The following is a 22,220-nucleotide window of genomic DNA, read 5'->3' as shown; positions in this document are numbered from 1 at the left end:
TTAAACTGTATATTCGTTTTTTTCTTTTAACTATTTCCTTTTATAGATCCTATTATTATTTCTATTATTATTATCATTCTTCTTCTTCTTATTATTATTATTATTATTATCATTATTATTATTATTGTTATTATTAATAGTAATTATAGGCTGCTTAATGGCCGAGAGAAAGGCTATCAATAAAAGGAAATAGTTATTTTAAAAATAAATATAAACAAAATTATATGGTAAAAGTGGGTTTTTAACGGACACAAATATATGCAATTTCAATATTTGTATGGTTTAAGTTTAATTTTTACATCCTAAATTTGACGTCCTAAATTTCAGTGATACTGTTGGGAGCATTCAAGTATGTGCTTTATTTTGAAGGTACTACTTTCTTACTTCCACAATGAATCTCCAGATCTCTGTCTAACTTGATGCTGCCGATGTTGATTGAGCAAAGCAGTCTCTCAGGGAGTTCACTCAACCCCCCCACCCCACCCCCTTCCCGACACACGCACACACCCTCCTCCCCTCCCTTTCTCAACATCAGCACCAGTGTTTTATGGAAGGCTTTGTGCTGCTATGCAGAATTTACTTTCCGTTCATGTTCCAATGGCACAGTGTTTTCATGTCATAAATCATCAGCACACAAAGTTTGCTTTAGAGTTCTGTATAAAGCTTTGCGTAGAATGAATAATTCTTATGTATCAGACGTCAATGGCGATTATGAGCTGGGTGGGAATTTCATGTTAAATGACCATCAACTGTGCATTTCCCCCAGTAATCCACGCCCATTGGATTTCATCATTATTAGACCTCTGCATAGTGAGCCTCATTTCCCTGAGTGATGCTACCCCCTAGCTCTGTGGGGATTCCTTAAATTTCACCAAAACCTTAACAAAGACAACAATGATAACTTTTGATGAGCAGTGTAAAAAGGGGGGTTCTAAATGATCATTGTTTATTGCAGTGGTGTCGAGCTGCACTGTTATACATGAGAAACAGTGGAATGTCCACTGCCAACGGCAACAATAGCAACGCGTGATTGTTTAACTATATCGACAAGGTTCTTGTAGGCGATGAGACAGAGACAAACAGTAGCTCCAGCCCACGTGATTTCATTTTAAGAGCCTCTGGGCTGCTCATAAAGTTGTGCTGCAGGCCGGGTTCATTTCTCCTGCAGCATTCCCTACTGCACCTGCAATGAAACACGACCAGATTGTACATGTGGATTGAGTAACATCTAGTGGTAAAAAACAGAATCGCTTGTCTCTTATTTTGAACCCCACCGGCAATGCAAAAATTGCACTGGAAATATTAAGAAAAAAAATATGTTAAACTGGAAAAAATAATACTTAAAATAAGCAAAACTATCTGCCAACAGAACAAGAAAGTTTTATTTGACAAGAATTTGAAAAATAACAAAACATTACTAGGCTCATATCTACAGCAGTCTTGAAATTAGTATTTTTAAACGAAAAACAAGTAATATAATACAATTAAAATCTTAAAATAAGCAAATTATACATATAAAACCACACTTCAGGTTCTTTTGTTGTTGGACAGTCATCTTAAAATATTGAAAGTGTTCGTTTAAGTCTCAGTATTTGAAACAAGCTTTTAATACTCATTGACAAGACTATAAGATCAAACAGGATAATCAAGTTATAAGTATCTTGAAACAAACAGAATGATCTCGCCTGACAATTTTATTTCAAGTAAAAATAACTTAACACAGCAACATAAGCAAATTTAGGTTCAATTTAAGAAATTCCATCTTACTTTAGATCTCACTTTTTACAGTGTAACAAGATTTACTGAAAGTCTGCCTGTTCATGCAAAGGTACACAAATAGTGACAGTAATTTCCAACCAAATTAAATATTACAGTAACAATTCGGCAAATGAGTTGAATTTGAAAAAAGTATGCAAACCTCGTTGCACATTGAAGTCAATTCAAAACATGCCTTTGTACTTGTTCCTATCCTCCTTGTTCTTCTCCTCCATGCGCATGGTCAACACTGCCAGTTCCTTTTTCACTGCCTTTTTCATGCGCGGGTCTAGATCCAAAACTTTGCTGAAGTCCTGCCTGGCCTCAGCCTCGTTCCACACCTCCAGATGGGCCTTCCCACGCAGGTAGAAGGCCTTCATGACGCCTGGGGGACCAACATAAAGTGGTTTTATAGCTATCGTTGTTGCTTATATAGAGCAACATTTATTATTCCAAACACATCCCTTGAGTTATTTACAACACTGCTCCGTGCATTTACTGAAATCCTGCTGCTTTATGAGGGGCCATTACTTGTGCATTCATAATGTGATACTCAAATCATCTTTAATAGCCAATTTCAAAATTATGTTACTCCAAATTCGAAGGGGAATGTTGCCTAAAGAATCTTGGTGATGATTGGATTGACTTCAGATATTGCTGTTTGATCACATTTTAAGAACTAGTTCCTTGCAGTGGCATTTTTTAATTGTGTTGGTGGGGCACCAGTGGCTCACAGGAAGTGGCTGACATACCAGGAAAACTACAGTGGTTTTTAAATTACAAATAAGACAAATGTAAATGCAAATAAATTATATATCTTATTTCAAAAGACGTTATAAACTGTATACAACGCAAATAACGGGCGAGTCATAAAACTTTAGAATCAATTTTAAGAGCTATTACAAAACATATTGCTCAAACTCTGGTCAAGTCACACTACCAGCCACATGTTACTAAGCAGAATTCCAATAATGAAGAAAAAATAGCATGGATTACATTGCAACAACCCAAATGCTGACAATCAGGAAATAGATTCTTTATGCATATACACATTGCAAATTAATGTAAGCAGCGCCATCTAGTGGGTAACTTGGTTTGTTGTGGAAGGATTTAATTTTTTGGGGAAAAAAGTGTTATGTAAGAGGAGTTTTCAAAATTTTGAGACTCTGATGTCATATACCAAAAAACGGGTGGACTGTTTTGTTGTTTTGTACAGAAGTTAACTAATACTAATAACAAATTTGGTTAGAAAATCTGAAAAAAAAAAAAAAAAAAGTTCAAGCAGCGCTTGTGTTCAACGCTGAGAGGTTTCAAAATATTTGTGAAGTTCAGCTAATCTCAAATAGCCTGGAGAAGTTCAAAATTCATTCCAAAACAAGAGCGTGTCTCAAGAAGATCCAGATCTTGTGCAGTGAAAACAAACGTTTTTTATTGGGTCAGACTTCTACAGAAGCATGAAAAATTCACTTAGGGTTCTCATAAAAAGGTACATTTCACACTCTGTGAAATCCTTTCCAGCTTGTAAAGAGCTGAATAAACGCTAATATAACCACAGTGGTCTCTCATATATCACATGTATGGAATGTGACTAATGGAGCTTAATGTTCCATTCTCTCCGGCGAGATTTATGTGTAAGTGAGCGTGTGTGGTTTGCATCCAACCTGGGTGTTGGTTAATGATGTCACTGGTGTGTTCGATAACCTCATAGTATTCTTCCATGCGGAGGAGACACTGGCAGTAGTTGAGTGTTAGTGTGTGGGCCATCTTCTCCAGCTTCAGCCATGGAGCTTCCCACGCTTTTTCCTGTGACAAACACGTCACATGCTAATCGTCTTCTCAAAGTGTGTTTGTGTGTGAGAGCTTTTCAGTCATGTTTGTGGGCAAAACCAAATTTCTGAAGTGTGTTCTATTTGCGTTTGTCTTTGCGCTTTGCTCACCTTGGTCTGCACGTTCTTGATGCAGATGATGGCTTCCTTGTATTTGAGCGTGGCGTCCTGGTAGCGCCCTTGCTTGAACAGCTTATTGCCCTGACCGTGCAGAACGGGCACCACCTTCAGCCTCTCCTCATCATTCAGAGCCCAGGACTCCCTGTTGTACTCGCTGGGCTGGAGAACCTGCACATACTAACATCTCTCACTTGGCTGCACATGCTTCCACTCAGGTTCTCCTTCTGGTCCGACCTTTAGCAGTTCCAGGATGAAGAAGAGCGGCTTGGGCTCCTTCATCAGCTCATCCAGGTCGTCGTAGCCCAGGGTGTGGTAGGCAAACATGTTGGCTATGCCACATGTATGAATGTGACAGTCCACTGGGTCTTTGCCCTCTGCAATGCGTCTCATGCTTTTGGACACAAGCGGGTACACGCCGGTGTGCTTCAGAGGAGAATGCATCCATTTGAAATAGTTAATTGTGGGTAAACATGGCAACTGAATGGAATTTTATTAATCGCATTTGGTACTGTGAGTGGGTGCGTGGGTGTGTGCGCGTGTGTGTGTGTGTGTGTGTGTGTGTGTGAGTGTGTGTGTGTGTGTGTGTGTGTGTGTGTGTGTGTGTGTGTGTGTGTGTGTGTGTGTGTGTGTGTGTGTGCGTGGAGAGTCGGTCAGAGAAGGGACTAAACACTCTGAGCCCCTTCACATCTAATCAGAGCAGAGGAATGGCAGTATTGCTGAGTCAGCAGGAATCCGAGCCGATTAGGCAAAAGTGAGACTGCTGCAGATTAATGACAGTTTTCCTCTCCACCCATATGTCTCGCTCTCCCTCAAACACCCACACACATGCATCCACCCACACGCACGTACTTACATGTGCACACATGATCACATTTCGCCCCCACCCAAAATTGTCTTTACACAACATGGCAAATATTTTTGTAGTTTGCGCAAGACACTTACAGGCAAAGGTCAATGTGAAACTATTTGGATAAACGTATGACATAAGTTGTTTTACATAAATATTAAATGAATACTGGATAATTAAACATAACGTCATACATTTTTCTACCAATAGAATAAATTTATTATCATGTACATATACAATCACCATAACACTACTGGGCACTTTATTGCAATGACAAAATTGATTGTTTTTTCATTTCTTCTCTTTTTTTTTTAATTTGTAAAAATGAAGCTTCAAGTTCGCTTCATGAACCAGTTGTATTTTCTGACTTGTCTACACGTAGCTTTAAATCAGCAGTGCCACTTTATTAGGGAAATATCATGGTCAAAGGTCACAGGTGTCAAGGTCTGGTCCTCGGGGCCGCATTCCAACATGTTTTCCAAGATTCACCTCGTGTATTTCCCTAATAAATTGGCCTGTTATTAGCTACACTTGAAAATGGTGGTGTACCTAATGGAGTGTTTGTGTGAATCCCTCGTTAAGTGCACCTGCGTGAAAAGGTGTGCCGTGAATGAAAAAAGGTTGGGAAACACTGATTTAAAGAAAGGGCAAGTTAGTCAGCCCAATGTTGAACAGAGTCCCATCGAGAGGAGTCAAAAAATACAGCACTGGTTCACTAAGTAATATGAAGCTTCATTTTCCCATAAATGAAGAAGACAGTACTTCAAACTGTCTTTTCACAACTTCATCTGTGAACCTAGCTCCATATTTAAGAATTGCAAGTGTCTTTAAAAAATTATATGCGAAGGAGAGAAACTCAACATGTGTATTGTTCTACTCACAATAGTGTCACACCAGAACTCGGCCACCTCTCCGATTCTCATGGAGGCCAGCAGCGATTCCCAGATGTCCAGTTTGAACATGTTGCCAATTACTATCTCCATGGGCGTGCCCACAGCTTTGCTGTCATCTATCACCGTGCGCTCATCATCACACAATGTGGTGCGGAAGTCAAAGGTCACCTGGACCAAAACAAGCACTGAGACATGACTTTCATGTAATGTGAGCTCATAGCAAGGTAACTATGTTTACAATGGGGAAGAAGTGGAAACATATCATTTGTGTATAGTCACCAATGGTATTGGTATACTCCAACATGTTACGATAAAGACTAATCGTATCATATTCTTGTGAAAAACATGATGTGTGTATGTGACAAACGTGTTACATCACATATGAACATATTTATTCAACAAGCCAGCAAATGGTTGTATAACAACCAAGGAGAGTATGAGCACACAGCCAAGTTATTTGTGTTGTGCAAGAACATTCATAGAAGCCTCGCTCACACTTTGAAGGCGCTCCACTCCCGTGTACAGTACACATGTATTTTATGATGAACCTACAACAACCCTTGTAGTGACTCAGAACAAAAAAGAACCGAGCGACTATTGTAAGATTGTTTTTCAGTTTTAAAAGAGCTTCTTTAAGTCAAAAAATAATTTCTAAACAGCTACTATATGTAAATAAAATATACAACTATTTCTAATTAAAAGAAGTGGTATTTTAACAAATCATCCGCACATTTAGTGCGGCATGTGTTATACCTTTGAATGTGTATTTTTATTTTTAGAAAATCTAAAATTCATAAAAAAGAGTCCATCCATTTTGCGAATTGCTTATCTTTACACTAGGATGTGCTGGAGCCTCTCCCAGCTGTCATAGACAGCAATCAATATAAAATATTATGCCCAATTAAAGTATTTTTCTGTTTCTGTATCACCCTCTACTGGCTGTTTGGCTCCAATGTGAAATACAGTAACATCACTTGTACAATTGTCTTAAATCAGATTTCCAGAAGTTATAGCATCAATCGTTTTTAGCAATCTCTCCAAAAATATTGACCAGAAGAGACATTCAAAAATGTAATAATCATTACAAACAATCAACATTTAAAGTGTACATAATACATGAGAATGCACTTAATCCTAAACTGGACAATAAATACAGAGAATGACGTAAATAAATAGAAAAATATAATCACCTTTGCCCCAGTGCTGAATTTGGGGATTTCTCCGGTCCCTCCATGCAAGATCTTTTTCTTGATGCCCTCTGACCCAAGCAGAAATGTGTCCTGCATACCTGATGTATTTATTTGCCTTATTAGTTGATATATTTGTCACCTTATGTTGTGTGTAATGAGTGAGTCCATAAGCGTGTAAAGTACATCTCTGCAGGAGGATTACTTCGGGCAGGGATAATAGGATTGTCTAACCGTCATCAACACCGACTGTCAGCTTGGGGAAACATCGAGAAAGACGTGGCTAATATGATGACGTTCATACCGAGCATTATTTAAAAGCAAATTTAATTAATCTTGATGGTGTTGTTAGACTGCAAGGAGCATTTCCTCCAATTTGGGCCTCCAGTCTAATTAATGCAGCACCCTGCCAGAGGACAGTTGTGATTGGCTCCAACTCACATGCGACCCTGAACACCGTAAGCAGAGTAGAAAATGGATAGATCATTTAATATAGTTGTTGAAATGTTCTTGAGGAAATAAAGGGGAAGTTAAGCAAAAAATATTTGCATTGCGAATGTCAGAATGTGCCACAGCAGGTGGCAGCAGAATGTCAAAATGTCTGCACTTTTTGACGGATTCAAATGATTAAATTCCTCCGATGCAATATTAATTGGATAAACATGTTTGAACTAGTGGGAAATGTAGACTTTAATATTGGGAACAACATTTTTGATCTGAATTCCACTTAAATTGCCGCCTGTTACTCTGCAGTTTAGTAACTAAGTACCTCGAGCCACTAGATGGTTTTCATTTATGGCATAATTTTTTCCAAATGTGGTCATTTTCATTACCGCCACCTAGAGGGTTGGAGTTCAATTATATAATTTCGGCCATATTAATCATGTTTAGAATTGCTTGGTCTTGGTGGACGTCTATACTTTGCTGACCGCCATTCTATATTTTTTAAGTGAAGGCAGACTTTTCAAAACAGAATTAATGTAATAATATGAACAGTCTCGTGTGTACATGTGTGTTTCATGAAAGAGCAGTAAGAGAAAAAAAAAAAAAGTATGTCGGAGTGCACATTGCTTTCATTCCAGAGGAAATTTCAATGATTTATATGGTGATGTGAACAATGCGGCGAATTCTAAAAGCAGACAATTACCCAATGCACTCAGTGACCTTTCTTTCTCCGCATCTGCCACCTATCTGTGCCTGGGTGTGCGTGCATGTGCGTATAATGTTCATTCGCAACGTCTGCAAGTAGTTTAGAGCACGGCTAATGCCTTATTTCGAACCAGTGCGTGAATACCATGGCTGATGCTTGCATAACTGTACCGCTGTGCGTTTCCTTTTGTGAAGCAACACTGCAGGTATAGTTTAAGTCCTTCACTTGGGACTATCACGCAACGTTGCTGTCTTATCTGTGTTCAAATAGGGCCTTTATACCATGGATTGTACTGCAACCTCCAATCAGGTCGGCCTCTTTTTTTTCCCCTCGGCTGACGTGTTACAGCATTAAGTAACACTTTGGTACAGTATGCACTTGGCTGTCATCCAGATGAAGAGGTTTCAGACCGTCTTGTGGACACTGTTGTGAGTGCAGCAGTATTGGGAATATAGCCTGGATGTTTGTACATAGTGACAACCATGATGGAAATGATTTAATAGTTTATCTTTAACTTAACTCACTTTTATTTATATTGCACATACACAGCAGCCGTAGCTGAAACAAAAGCACATTACAGTACACCAGATTCAGCATCAACAAACTTCCAGTCAGACTATTCTTTCCTTATATGTTTATAAAATACATAAATAGGTTTTTGTCAATGTATTATAAATAAACAACTAGGAAAATATGGTAAATAGAAGTTAAGCATCCGCGACCCTGGACAATATAAGCTGTGTTTAACTTTTTTTAAACAGTTTTGCTTATACCATAAATGCTTTTAGATGTACTTTTAATTTAGCACATTGAGTTACCTTGTTTAGGAAATGAATTATAAAAAGCTGCCCTGCTGTGTCTGACCATAGTCAGAGCAATTAGCTTGATGATATAATTTCAGCTGAGTCATTTTTTCCCCTCTTTCTCCTGTTGCCTTGATTGAAAACTGCAGATCATATCTGTGACAAAACACTAACAATTTCAAGGAAGGCATGAATAAACTAACACCCCACATAAAGCTGATTTGAAATTAATTTTGTCATTTGATACGAGAGTTTCTTCTCAAGTGGGCAGGTTTTATTGAGGCTTGCGGTCTACTTGGCATTAAAAATATTTAGGATTATGATTTGCAACAATTAAGGGTCCATTTTGTCTCAGGAACATTGTCATGAACACAAAACAAAAGTACGTAATTGCATTATGTGGATGGATTATTCAAAATTTCATTGGGGGATTGATGTATAAATGGATTTAGGGCTGAAGCCAAGTTTTCAAGATGGCTCTGCTTCACATAGCGACATACTATCTGAGCCCTTACAACATGCTAATCTTCTCTGTATTGAGATTACACAAGAACAAGAACAATGGAATCATTCTTCAAGTGAAAAGATTCATTGTTATTGACGGAGTTTACACGAATGCTGGAAACCGTGAAAAAGTAACATGGACATATGGAGTGCTGTTTCTCTTGGATGACAGGTTTGGAGTTGCTATGGTTACCGCCTACTCCGTCATCCCCACTATTAAAACGATACAATCTTTTGATTCAAAAGTGAGATTGATATCATCATAGTGCTTCCGTGTAACTGAAACATAGCTGTAATAACTTTTAGCAGGAAGTAGCGTGTATGCACATTGAACAGTTATCCAGCCAACCTGTTGGAGAAGAAACAATGCTATGACTCAGGCTTTGTGTCTGTCTGACTCATTGATGCTCACGTCACACTGCCTGCACCTCTCTTCGTGGCCCTGCCTTTGCATGGCTCACTCACTGGCTACATGCATTTGAATAGGTACACAGTGGCGCAAGTCATCAAATAAGACGGCTTGCTGAACACACACACCTTTTGAGAACAGGTTTAACCACAAGCATTCATCAGGAGAGACTATGGTCAGCCTGTCACATTGGACCCTGTTGGAAACCTGCTGCTGATGCATCAGTTAGACTTATAGCAAGTCATGCTCTATTTGTGGAAAGTGCAGTCATGGATTTCCCGGAGAGGCGTAGCTAGCTGTGTAAAGGCCATTCATTCATATATATACTGTATCACACAGGGGAGGCACCTTCCATGACGCACAACATCCACTCACACACGGTTGAATGTTGATGAATGTGTGAGCCTTTTGTGTTGCACATATGGATTAGCGATAGAGAGGGTGAGGAGTGTGGGGGTTGTTTCCTGACGCTTCTTTTTTCCCTTGTCACATTAGAGCCGAGCAAGCACATGCAGGATGCATACAATTCCTAACATGTTTCATATGTTCTGATTTGACCAACACAAGACTTCCAACATGCATATGCCACACAAGTCATTCTCCCTTGAGCTACACTTCTTTCATTTGTTTCATTTCGATTTTAGAAAATGACATAACTGGCAGATCCCCAATCAGTTCATGGGCTCAAGATAACCTTCAAAGTGTTCCACTAGCACATATTTCAACAATGTGGATTCTTTGGAGAACAAGGTCACACGTGAAGTTATATTGCATAACAAATGGCAGCCGCCCAATCACATTATTCTACATGGAGTCAACAACAGAAAGAGTGTAAGGAAAGAGTGTTTGACCGCATTTATTTTGTATGATGTAACTTACTTTTCCACCAAACGGTACAGTCCAGTCCAGCTCACAATGGAAACCTGATTTGGTTTGTTTCCACTGGTTGTGAGGGTGGGTCGGTTGGTTGTGCAAAGTATTTGTGTCAGTTACACAAATAATGTCACATTATATGAATTAAACACAGAAAGGGAGCATGTGCAAAGTGGAGATTGTGAAGTAAAATACTACACTTTCCAAAGAAACTGTTTCAGATAATGTCAACAAACATCAGTTTTTCCTTTTGACTTGGATTAGCAAACTGTACTGTGACAAAATCATTTTTTTTTTCAACATCAAAACTAGCTGAGGTACACACTTTTTACATAACTTTAACGTTTCACGGCACAACACATAATGAAAAAAAATCACAAAAAGTACCAGTAAGTAGTAGTAATAGTGATGATCTTGTGTCAGACAAGAAGCCACCATTCTCCACAATGGATCTTTTCACATTTATCAAGGACTTTTTTAAAATATATACACTATGCAGTACTTATTCAGGCCAACAGGAGGGCTGCTGTGCTGTGTGTGCATGCATGCGTGAGCTGGTGTGTTGGCTGTTCTGACTTGCAAAATTCTCAGGAACAGCCTGCACAAGTGTCTTGTGAAGTCATGTCGTGGGTATCAACATGTGAGACGTTTCTGGAGCAACACATTGCTCCGAGTCGCAAGGTGTGCGTATTACTTGCTGCTCTTTAAACCTGCGTTCCCACTCACAGCCTCTGAAACCTCATTCTGTATATACTCGTATAGCGACTATTCTTTCAGCCGGTAGCCTTTGTCTACAGTTGCTTCTGATGCTTGACCGTAATGTTGGTCTTGGCTGTTGCAGTATTTCTTAGCTCCAGCGCCCCCTGACCGGGCCCCTGCCAGGCCGCTCTCCACCGGGGCTCGACCTTTAGCTGCATACCAGAACACATAGCAGCCAGGACAAAGGCTAAATGCATGCAACACATAAACACGGTGATGTGGTTCATGCGTTTACACATTACTGCAGACGCTCCACAGCCCCCAAAATTTGGAAATTACATTAGGGTAAGATCAGGATAATCAAATATTTTGAATGTGGTTGCCATCAATATTTTTATATAAAAGGCATACCTGTGGCAGGATGTAAATGTCTGCAGTGATTGACAGCATTGTTTTGATGAGGCACTCTAAAGAGAAGACAAGCAGCCTGTGTCCCCGCTGTTAGCTAATTGACCTCATACAACGCACAGTTGATATAATCCTATTTCCCTTCATCATATAGGACATATATAGATTCCTGTCTGATTCCCAAGGACAGCAAAAGAAGCATATGATAGCCTCAATACAGACCTTGATACATGGGGAACAATATGATTTCATGAATGGTACGTTTTGAAGTGGAGCGATTCAGTTCAGTTTGAGTCAGTGGAATTATAATTCGATTTAATATACAATGACTGTTGCCGTCATGTCTTTAATGGGTAACATCAGGTAAAAGCTCTCCAAAGGCCAAACTATTCAAATTGATCAAATTCAAAGCAAAAACAGATGGTCAGATTTAAGAAGTACAAATATTATTTTTGAAGCCAATCTATTTTCCATATCTGTGTGTAAACTGTGAAAAACAGGCATTAAAGTTGATTAAAGGCTGTCACTTTATGACAGTCGGTCAAGTTGACCTGTGTTGGTTTATGGATGTCATCAAATATGGCGGATGCTCACAAAGGACAAAAGTTTACACTTATATCACAATATATGTACTTAAATATCATAATTTACATTTGTATGGGTTCAAAATTAGTTTAATCTACCATTATATTGTCTTCACAATTGAATGCATAACTAATATCAAGTTTAATTAATATTTGGTGGGATAAACTGTCAAGCTCATCCATTATTTATTGCTCATGGCCTCTTGCTATCACTTCCTGTACTTGGAGATCTGATTTCATGCGATTGCACAACCCAGACCGTGCGCCTGCTACGGCTCATTGGCCAAAATAGTTCTGGTGCTCCCAGATGAGATATGTGACGGGGCCCTATTGACCTTTCCTTAAGGGCCGACGGGGAGTAGGAGAGAGGGCAAGAGGGAAATTGAATGCAAGTGAAGTAGGGACAACACAAGGTGAGTATATCCCCGCTCAACAATTTGGTCTAATCTTGTTTGTCTGGACTAGGTCAAGAGATTAAATGGTGCTGTTCAGTGGCCATCCTGTCTGATCCCAATAGACTTAACCTGGTGGTGACTTAAAGGCAAATCATCTGGCTGTTAGGAAACACATGGATAACACCTGAATAAGGTGCAAGAGCTACACCTAAGGTCTGACGAGAAGAAGTGACAGTCTATTGAAAGACCATTACCAGACTAACACAATAGAGGTAGACAGACAAGGAAACAGACAGACGGACAGACAGACAGACAGACAGAAAGTAAGTATGAGGCGCTATACTGTATATTTCTATTTTTCAGTGGAATAAAGTCTCAACTGAGGTAAATTTGACATTTCTAATTGTGCTTTTATCATGTGTTCCATAATATAGATTTTTCCCCTCAAAAGAATGAAAATCTTAAAGTTCAAAACATTGCGAAGTAAAATCAATTTCCTTGTAAATTCAAAGCACATGCTGTTCTTCATTAGAAGCAATAAATGCTTCATTCTCCACTGAAGAGCACGAGATTTGAGATTAAATCAGATAGTCATTTTTCATAACAACAACATTTGCTGATCCACAATTTCAAGAAAAAACGTTTTATGTGTTAATATGCTAATAAGCCTCAATGAAATCATTTTTTATATTTGGAACCAACACACTAGTGCCATCATTTTGCCACTGGCTCAATCTCTTACAAGGGATTAAGTTGTCAGGTTTCATTGAACTCTGACCAGCCTCACTCCAGACAAAACCATCTTAGAAGGTACGGTTCAGTTATTTTTAACTTTCCTGGGTTGACGTCGGCTCCCTCCCCTTACAGCCCACATGTATGTTTGCCTTTCATATATGAACACAAGATGAATTCACCTCTGAGGTGGTGTGTGTACGTGCATGTGCGCCTGAGTCGTCCACTCTCTGACCTCTAATTGTCACATGTTAGCTGCGTGTGTGTGTGAGTGTGTGTGTCTGGCTGTCCCAGCCATGCCACGACTCACACTTTCCAATCAATTACATCAGTGTTTCCCAACTTTTATTGAGCCGGCTAGAGCAGCCATTTGACAAAAGAAATCTCACAAAATGTACAAAGTCCAAATGATTACCTTATCTTAATTCATACTCACAAATTCACTTCCTCTAAAAGCTTCACCTTTTTAATTAAACACAAAGCAGAAAATACTCGAAGGAAGTCACAAGTGGATGGACAGGTTGATTATATCGTTTGCCGTCAAATGGAAAACATTTTATTGTTCTGCCTGTCTCTTTACGTCACTGGCATAGATGGGTGAACAAAGATATTTCTACATTTAATAATTTTCAGATCAATTATTTGAAACTACACGACTTTCCACTGCCCCAACAACACTGCCATGGTGACGGCACCCCCGGTTGTAGATAACTGAATTACACAACAGGCCTTCTAGGAGGAGCACCAGTCTGGTGGACCATGAGGACCTCGGATCCTCATTGAGTGATTTAAAGGTGCAGCTGCAACGCTTTGCAATAGCTTTCTCTCACTTTGCTACATATCATTTTTGCTCTTTCCTTCTCCTTCACCTCGCACCCCACCCATCTGGAACGAGTGTCTATTTTGGGAGCTCAGTACAGGCCAAGTACCAGCTGCAATGTGTAATACACATCAAGAATAGGACGGCACCTTAAGAACAGGCAGCCTTTACTTTGGGCAAAGCGTACAGAGTATATTAACGGTATGACAGGCTGGATTGTGTTCAACTGTGGAGCTTCGACTGTTGCAGAGAGTAAGAATTTTTTTTGAACTAGATAAAAAAAAAAACACAACAAAAGTGAAATAAAAAAATACAAATAAAATAAAAAAAACATTGATTATATTAAGGCTTTATCCAATTGGTGACCAAGTCAGCCAGTGTTATGAGTGTTTTTTAAAGGCAAAAAAAGAAATACATTTTTCACTCCAGGGCCAAAGGTCACAGAGGATTGTGGCGGCACGCTGGGCCACAGGCTTCAGTTGCGTCACACTCAGTATTGAGTCAGGTGCACTCCCAAGGATCCCATTGCCAGCTGCCGTCGAGGCAGGGATAATCTGCCTAAGCAGCTTTCACATGATTTCACCCTCAGGGAAGAATTTAGGAGAGGTTTGTAAACCTCTTCAGGGACTGGCCTTGGAGCTTCTGGCTGCTTTGACGAAAGGAGTGTACAGTAGACATCACAGCAAAGCACTTTGCTTGCTGTATATAATGTCAAAACAATACCATTACATCTGCTGCAGTTTTGCTTGGAAAGAGGTCCCTAATAACATTATTTGTTAGATTATCATTACTGCTAATCACCTTCCCAGTATTACGCTTATCATGTGTTACACATCCTTTTCTCACCCCACCCCCAAAATCTCTATCCTCACTCTTGCTCTCTTTTTTTCTGCCTCTTCTGCCATCTCAACCCAATAAAACAAGGCAAATGGCTGCCCTAAATCTCTGTATCATGTGACAGACAGTTTTTGATTGCCTCCGTTGCCATTGTGCTTCAGTTAGATTTCCTGATATGTGGCAAGAGTGGTTGAGGTCCTGCTCCACATAGAAAGTGTCCCGAAAACAGAATTAATTAAAAGTTTCCGAATAAGGATGACTCCTTAGTCATGATGCATTATTTCCAAAGAATGCAAACACTCCAGTGGGACCAGGCGTAGTATATGATATGAGTTTCAATCTCTCATCAGCTTTAGAAGCTAGTTAAAATTAATCGGTCACACACTACATATGGGGTTGTCTCCCTCACCACCGCTGCGAGTATGAGATGGAGTTCATCGACACACGCGGCAGCTATAGGGCCTGATGACTTTACATGCTGTGCTTCTATAGTTTCCAAAGAGCAGTTGCAACCTTATCCTGCCTGCGTGACTCTGCTCCATCGACGCACACATCCAACCTTTGACTGTCACCTGACTCCGGCTCAGCGGTCAACGATCTCTTTCTGTACAGTAAAACTAGTTTCTTCTTGGAGAAATTTACTTGTACTGAAGAAAATCCATTAACACATGTTTTGATTTGAAAAATGGAAAGTTTAATTTTTTTTTAGACACTGGTAAATGGATGAAAATGACTTGTGGCAGTAATTTTAGTTTTTAAATTCAAATACTCTCTTTTAGTTTAATAGGTTGCTCAATGAATTGCACTGAGACAATTTCCTTATAAATGAATATATAGGTAAAATCTTTAGATATGGAATGAATGAGTACACTTGCATCTTATTCTGCCTTGAAATTTTTTTTCTGTATTGCATCTTTAGATGTAACAAGAATTGCTATTCCTGCTGACATTTTAAAATGTATCCCATACCAGAGTAACTTGCACACTTTTTATACAAGTAAGTCCATAAGGCCTTGCACATTACAACAAGGGAGCATTTAACACAGCAGGAAGCTACATTACGCCATCTTAATACAACGTAACAGTTTCTTCCTTTCTGTCTCTCCTTCTTTCTTTCTTTGATAGTTAGCAAGATTAGGAAAAACACAAAACCTATTTCCATTAAACTTTGTAGGGGTGGCCCATGTGCCCAAGAAAGAATTTATTATGTTCAGTCTAAAATGCAGATATAGAATAAAGGAAGAAATTATTCCACTGTGCCCCAAAATTCAAATGGCAGAATACTATTCGTCCACTAATGGCCATAATAATTTTCACGTTTTATTCAGAATACAACCATTGGAATGAATGGAACAAATGGAATGCCCCTGTCTGAATGCTTTATATGCTGAACACCTTGAATGCTAGATGAACCAGAAAGTTTCCTGTTAAACAAAAATATCTCCTCATGAGCTAGTATTTGAGTCAAATAGTATGATTGTCATATTAAATAGTCAAATAGTATTATTGTGACATTGTATTATTTATATATTTGATTCAGGTGTCCTCAATCATGTGGAGTCACTGGAGGACTCCTTGGCAAGCAGCTCAAGCAGGTGAAACACCTGAAACACAAAGTCAAGGTCCAACCTTTATATGCACTGTTGCATTGCGCTAATGCTAGATACTGGCAGGGCTACCAGAAGAGGATGTACACGAGAGAGTGCAATAATCCCATTTTGGTGTTTCCTGTGTGTGTGTGTGTGTGTGTGTGTGTGTGTGTGTGTGTGTGTGTGTGTGTGTGTGTGTGTGTGTGTGTGTGTGTGTGTGTGTGTGTGTGTGTGTGTGTGTGTATGGGTGTAACAGTGTTGAAGGGTGAGAAAAAGCTTTCCAAGCATAAGGGCAAAGGTAAAGCGGAGCAGACAAGATAAGGAGATTAGGCCAAAGGAGTCAGAAGACACTGAAAGGAATCCACAAAAAAAAACTCTGCTCAGTTCTTGATTTAATTTGTGATTCCAAGTAAGAATTCTGCTCAGAGTAGACAACACAGACCATGTGTGCGAGGGAGCGTAAGCTGGGGCATCTGGTTTTGTTAAGGCCCCGGAACATTCCTTCCCTGTGTTGGACTTTGGCTGGCAGCTTTAAAGAGACATGCTCACTCTCATATCCTGGTCTGGACATCGTCCTTTCTCTTGAAGTTCCATTTATGAGAGCTAAGGGTCACAGACAAGATTCTTGTCTGTGTGTTTATAGTTGGGCTAGTCTGGAAGACACACAGGAGGATGGCTGTGCGTCTCTCATGACAAAGCTGGGGAAATGCATAAGCATACCGATGACGGCACATCGGCGGCTGTTGGTTAGAAGGTATGTCGTGGTATTCACATGGTAAGAAATAAACTGTCTGGGCTAGTCTTGACATTTAGAAAATTGCATTTTCTTTTTAGTTGATCAGCATATTGAATTACTTTGTTATGAACATTCACAAGCTAAGGAAACTATGAAATGTCAGAAAAGTTTTTCAACCAGTACATCTACAAAGAGCACCTGTAGAGTTTGATTCATTCAGTGAGTAAAAAGAGGTGAAAGTTGAAGCAGGACTAGTCATATCAGACTTCCTGGCCGAGAAATAAAAAATCACTGTGCTGGAGCAACCTCCCTATTTAGTCGACCTAGCTCAGTGGGATTTTTATCCTCTTTCCCAAGCTCAAGGAGGTCATCAAGGGAAACTCTTACCAAGACGTGGAAAACATCAGGACGGCCGTGAAGACGAAGATGTGGCAGATGGGAAATGACAAACATCAATAGGTTTCTGACTGAAATACAAAATTACGCGTTTCGACTTGAACAATCAAAACAAGCTAGAAATCTTCAATGGAAATTGAGCATTTTGAGGGGGAAGTTTATTCTATCAAAAATTAAAGTTTTGTTGCATGACAAAATAGCAGATAATCAAAATAAATCAAGTAGAAAGTACCTAACTTTGAATATTTGCAAATTTCTAGAGACATACTAGGCTGGAATTTGCCTGATCAGTTGAACCTTGGTTTTATCGCACCATAACATTTTCCCACATGCTTTGGGGAAATGTTTTTATTATGGTAAAAAAAGGGCAAGGTTTAACTTGTTGGCCAAAATTCCAAAAGGTATACGCTATTTAACACAAACGCAACATATTTAATCACCAAACGATCATCCTACCTGCGGTGGAGCTTGGTGGTGGCAGCATCACACTTTTGGACCGGTTTTATTTCAGATGGAACCGGGGCCTTTGAAAAGGTGGAAGCAGTTACGAAAGAGCAATCGGTGTTTAATACAGTTGTGCAAGTCATCCATCATATTATTGATAGAACCGTTTTAAGATGATTTCTCTTATTCTCATTTCATCATAGCACAATGACGAACACTTGAAAAGGGACTTTTTCTATTTTCTAAATCTATTTGCACAAATCTGTCTCGAAGCAATGTTTTGTTCCATGCAACAGCAAGTGTCATGGTATGCATCTCAACACATGAACATGCTGCAGAAGAAACAGTTTCTGTGACACCTAATGGACTTCATTCCATTGGACTTCTTTCTGCCTTTCAGTGTTCCCAATTCATCTCGGATCGACTCCAGCTCAATCATAACCCTGAGCAGGATCAGTGGTAAGAAATGGAGGGAGAGACTCCGTCCAGCCAGTACTCTCGCTCCGGTCCTGGCGGTCTTCATTGCAGGGAAGAGCCAACCACAACAGTTCTTCAGCTGGCAGCTTTAGTTGGTACATGAGCACATAAAGCTTGCCAGTGAAGAACTGCTGTAGGTCAGCCAATGAGCAACTCTTTCAAATTGCAACCTGAAGAAAAACATGGACGACAATCCGTAAACTTGCTAGTCTGGCCTCTAGTTACGGCTTTAAATTGAGAAATAAAAGACAAGAATCCCTTTATGTGATGCACGCTGTATAATAGTTGAGAGAAGCCCCGGATTTGTCTTGCCTGGCTTTCAGTCAGCTGGCCGAGCTTCAACAATCGTAGTCAGTCGATGTGAAAAGACTTTCCCCGGCAGCATATTCTCTCTCAGTTCAAGGACGGGCCTTCAGGCAAACTAGCACACAGCCCTGCGAACCCAGTAACCTCTGAAAACTCAACGAACCCCATGCTGCTATGCGCAACACTAGAACGCTCTAAACTGCAAGTCAACACACACTCACGTCTCCCCTTTGTTTTGTTTTGTTTTTTGTTTGGGCTTTTTTTAAAGTATCATTTGGTAAAAGCCTCCAAGTTAGCTGTTCAACCTTATAAAATCCAAATGATGCATGTGACATATTGGAAGCCAAAGGCATCTTCTGGCTTGTGTCCTTCTGCCTTTGTTAACCCTGAGGAGACAACGTTCCTCTGGGGTGGCTATATTAAAATGGATATTCTGTTATCTAGGAAATATGGATATCAAAAAGGACAAGGAAAGTGATGACCCCAATTCACAGATCAGAAATGCTTAAATGTCCACGTAATGACGGCTGGGATGTCTCACGTTGTGTGTATTAAAATATGCACTTTCTTTTCACAGCCGTTTAACGATTTAATTACAGTGTATTGTTATATTATCAACTAAACTTACTTTCTTACACATAAGAGAGACAAATGACAGTTTTCCCCCATGAGACTTAACTTGATGATGTGATAAATTATAATTGCCCAATTATTTTTATGATTCATTACTTATAGTTTGCCACAATATGCTATCAGTCACAGAGAACACGGCAGCTCTAACCCCATGTGAGTATTTTTCATCAAACAGTGTTAACATTTGAGAAGAAAACAAATAAATGAAGTTCACAAACAAAAATCCAAAGGCCATAGTTTTTTTTCATTTAGTACAGAAATGAAGAACTAATGCCTTGGGCATATTTAACAGCTTGTTGTGACAGAGCTGCAGCTTGTTAAAGACATTTCCAACCCTGTTATTTCTTAGCACTCACAATATGAGAGGCACGCAGACAAACACGCAGACGGACCCGTCCCGAGGTGGAGGACATAGTGTACCAAGAGTCATTGATTACGCAGAGCTGGTGACTCCGAGTACAACTATAGGCAGTTTGTATTCGTATAAATATAACCGAATGCAAAAGCATTTGACTGTTTAAAAATGGAATCACCACATTATGGAACTAATGCAATCTAATTTGGCCTGATAAAGTCAAAGTCTGGCGCCGTAATCAACTCTCTTTATAGAATCTCACTGATCAAGTATGACGAAAATCTGCTCGGTCGGTCATTCAATGAAGGATCACATCTCAAAGTTGCCAGTAAGTGCGTGTCTAAGACGCCTCTGCACAGAATGACACGGCTGAAAAGAATGGGAAGTGCTATGAATCATTCCCCAAAAATGCCATCTCGGAGCTCCACCTATGAAAATGTTTCCTGTGGTCTTTTGAGTTCTTAAGAAAACCATTGCACACTAATTGCAGTCAAAACAGCAGTATCGAACCTTTTAAACGCGATCTCTGAATTTTGTCATCGAAATGCAGTATCCAGATGTTATTATGATTCTAATGCTGCATTTCCGTCTTTGTATGCCACAAGCACATGGCCAAAACAATTTCACAATTTCAGTTATAATTTGCATCCTGTGGCACAACATTGAGAAGGGCAACACCTGGACCCTGATCTGAACCCGATTAATTTTATTTCCGTTATTTCCGATACCGGTTATTTTTTAATTCGCCAAATCTAAACACATGTTGGACCTCAGAGGTTCAATAGCATAAACTACATCAAAACCACAGCGCAATAAAATTTCTAAAACATGTTTTATATAGTACTGTATAATGAGTGCAAATAATTTTGAGTGGCAAGTCCCATGAGGCCTCGGCACAACTAATTGCATTCACATACAAATCGGATCAATATGTTGGCTTTTCCACTCGGGACTAGAACAGGATTAGCAGGAATAAAGGGAATAAGATGCATGTGTGCGCAAACGTGCACACGTTCATTTTTATCAGTGGTAAATGCTAGAGGTTAAAGTCCATGCCTTGTTTTTTGCAAGACAGGTACAAAGACACATAAAAAAAAAAAGTGATGTGGTGCAAAGGTATAATGAGGGTTGGGCACATGACGCTAAAAGAAGCACATTTCAACAAAGATGACTACATTCCTAACATAACCTGAACTACTTCATACTTATATAACCTGTGAGATGTAGGAAACTCTTATTGCTGTTCATTTTTTATTTCCTTCAAGTGCAGGATGGAATTCGCTCTAGGAAGAGGTGACGTGAGCTGGCAGGATGTCAGCAGGTGGGAAAGCGGAAATGACCTTTTCAGTCTTAGCTAGTGCATGTTATGTATGTGCGTGCACGGCAAGGCGGGCGAGCTGGTTTGCGGCTCGGCGAGGAGATGAAGTGTGAAGCCGACAACATGGTGGTAATGCTGCGATGCGGCATGATGAGGCGTCGGCGTATGAATGTGTCTGCGTTTGCTGTAAGCTCATGTGAAGGACACGTTTCATATAGAAGTGAGAGAGAAAGCTTCAAAAGGCATCGAGCTGAGCTGTAGAAGACGGGATGTGACCAGAAAGAATAAAGATTTGCGAGGCTTCCTTCCTACCAATAGGAAGAACTGTGTCAAAGACTTCATTGTTTCATTTTATGTATGTTTTTGTCGCCATGAGTCGGTCCTCTTGTGTGTGTGCGTGTGTGTACATAACCCCCCCCATGCAGAAGTCGAGTTATTAGCTGAAAGACAGGAAATGTCAGCCGTGCGAGGGAGTAAGAGCTGCCCATGCTTGATAAATCTGCTCCGTTTCATCCTTCCCCTCCAAGCTTCTATCGTCAGACTCCGAGTGTCACGCGAGTTCGATTTCAAACATTTGCATGAGGTTAGCCAACAGCCAATTGTCACGTTTGCCGGCAACATGTCACCCTTCTCTTCAAAAGGAAATGTTCTATCGCTTGAACATCTAGCTTTGATTAACTATAGCAGGCAAGGCACACATAAATACAATAAGAACGAAAACAGACAATGGCTGCATTGCAACTATGACTCAGATGCAATATCCTGAGAAGCACACTGATAGGAAGAAAAAAAAAAACATTGAAGGAGAGGAAGTTTGTCCCTGTGCAGTCTGGAGAATTTCCAGTAAAATACATCTGAATTCAGACCCACACAAAGACCTAACTAGCAAATACATGTTCTGATCCGATGCCACAGATGCTCATGGTAATGCATAAATATGCCATGATCTCAACCGACTCACTCCCAAAGTAACAGCTCCTTATGGATTTAATTGGATGCCTGAATGCGGGAACCAAACCGTTACCTTCTGCGTGTAAAAATGCAACAAGAGTGCTAAAACGTTTCAATCCCCTCATTTTACTAATTGAGTTTACAAACGGAATTTCTCATTTAACTAAAAAGGA

General features: G+C 39.8%; 1 protein-coding gene across 1 annotated transcript; it reads right to left on the bottom strand.

Annotated features, from left to right (window-relative positions):
• Window positions 1-1,676: 1,676 nt before the first annotated feature.
• aipl1 (AIP like 1 HSP90 co-chaperone) lies at window positions 1,677-6,805 on the bottom strand. Its single transcript, XM_088380970.1, has 6 exons — window positions 6,632-6,805; window positions 5,430-5,609; window positions 3,936-4,124; window positions 3,693-3,869; window positions 3,417-3,558; window positions 1,677-2,140 (listed from the first exon to the last, which is right to left on the bottom strand). Exons 1-6 carry the CDS (start codon window positions 6,725-6,727, stop codon window positions 1,941-1,943), a joined length of 984 nt encoding a protein of 327 aa, XP_088237096.1. The 5' UTR covers window positions 6,728-6,805; the 3' UTR covers window positions 1,677-1,940.
• Between the last annotated feature and the right edge of the window lie 15,415 nt (window positions 6,806-22,220).

Source organism: Syngnathus floridae, chromosome 7 (genome assembly GCF_059516105.1).
Source record: "Syngnathus floridae isolate MCC-2025c chromosome 7, RoL_Sflo_1.0, whole genome shotgun sequence".
NCBI classification, from domain to species: Eukaryota; Metazoa; Chordata; class Actinopteri; order Syngnathiformes; family Syngnathidae; genus Syngnathus; species Syngnathus floridae.
The sequence above is the reverse complement of the archived record's forward strand: the minus strand, read 5'-3'. Positions and strand labels throughout refer to the sequence as shown.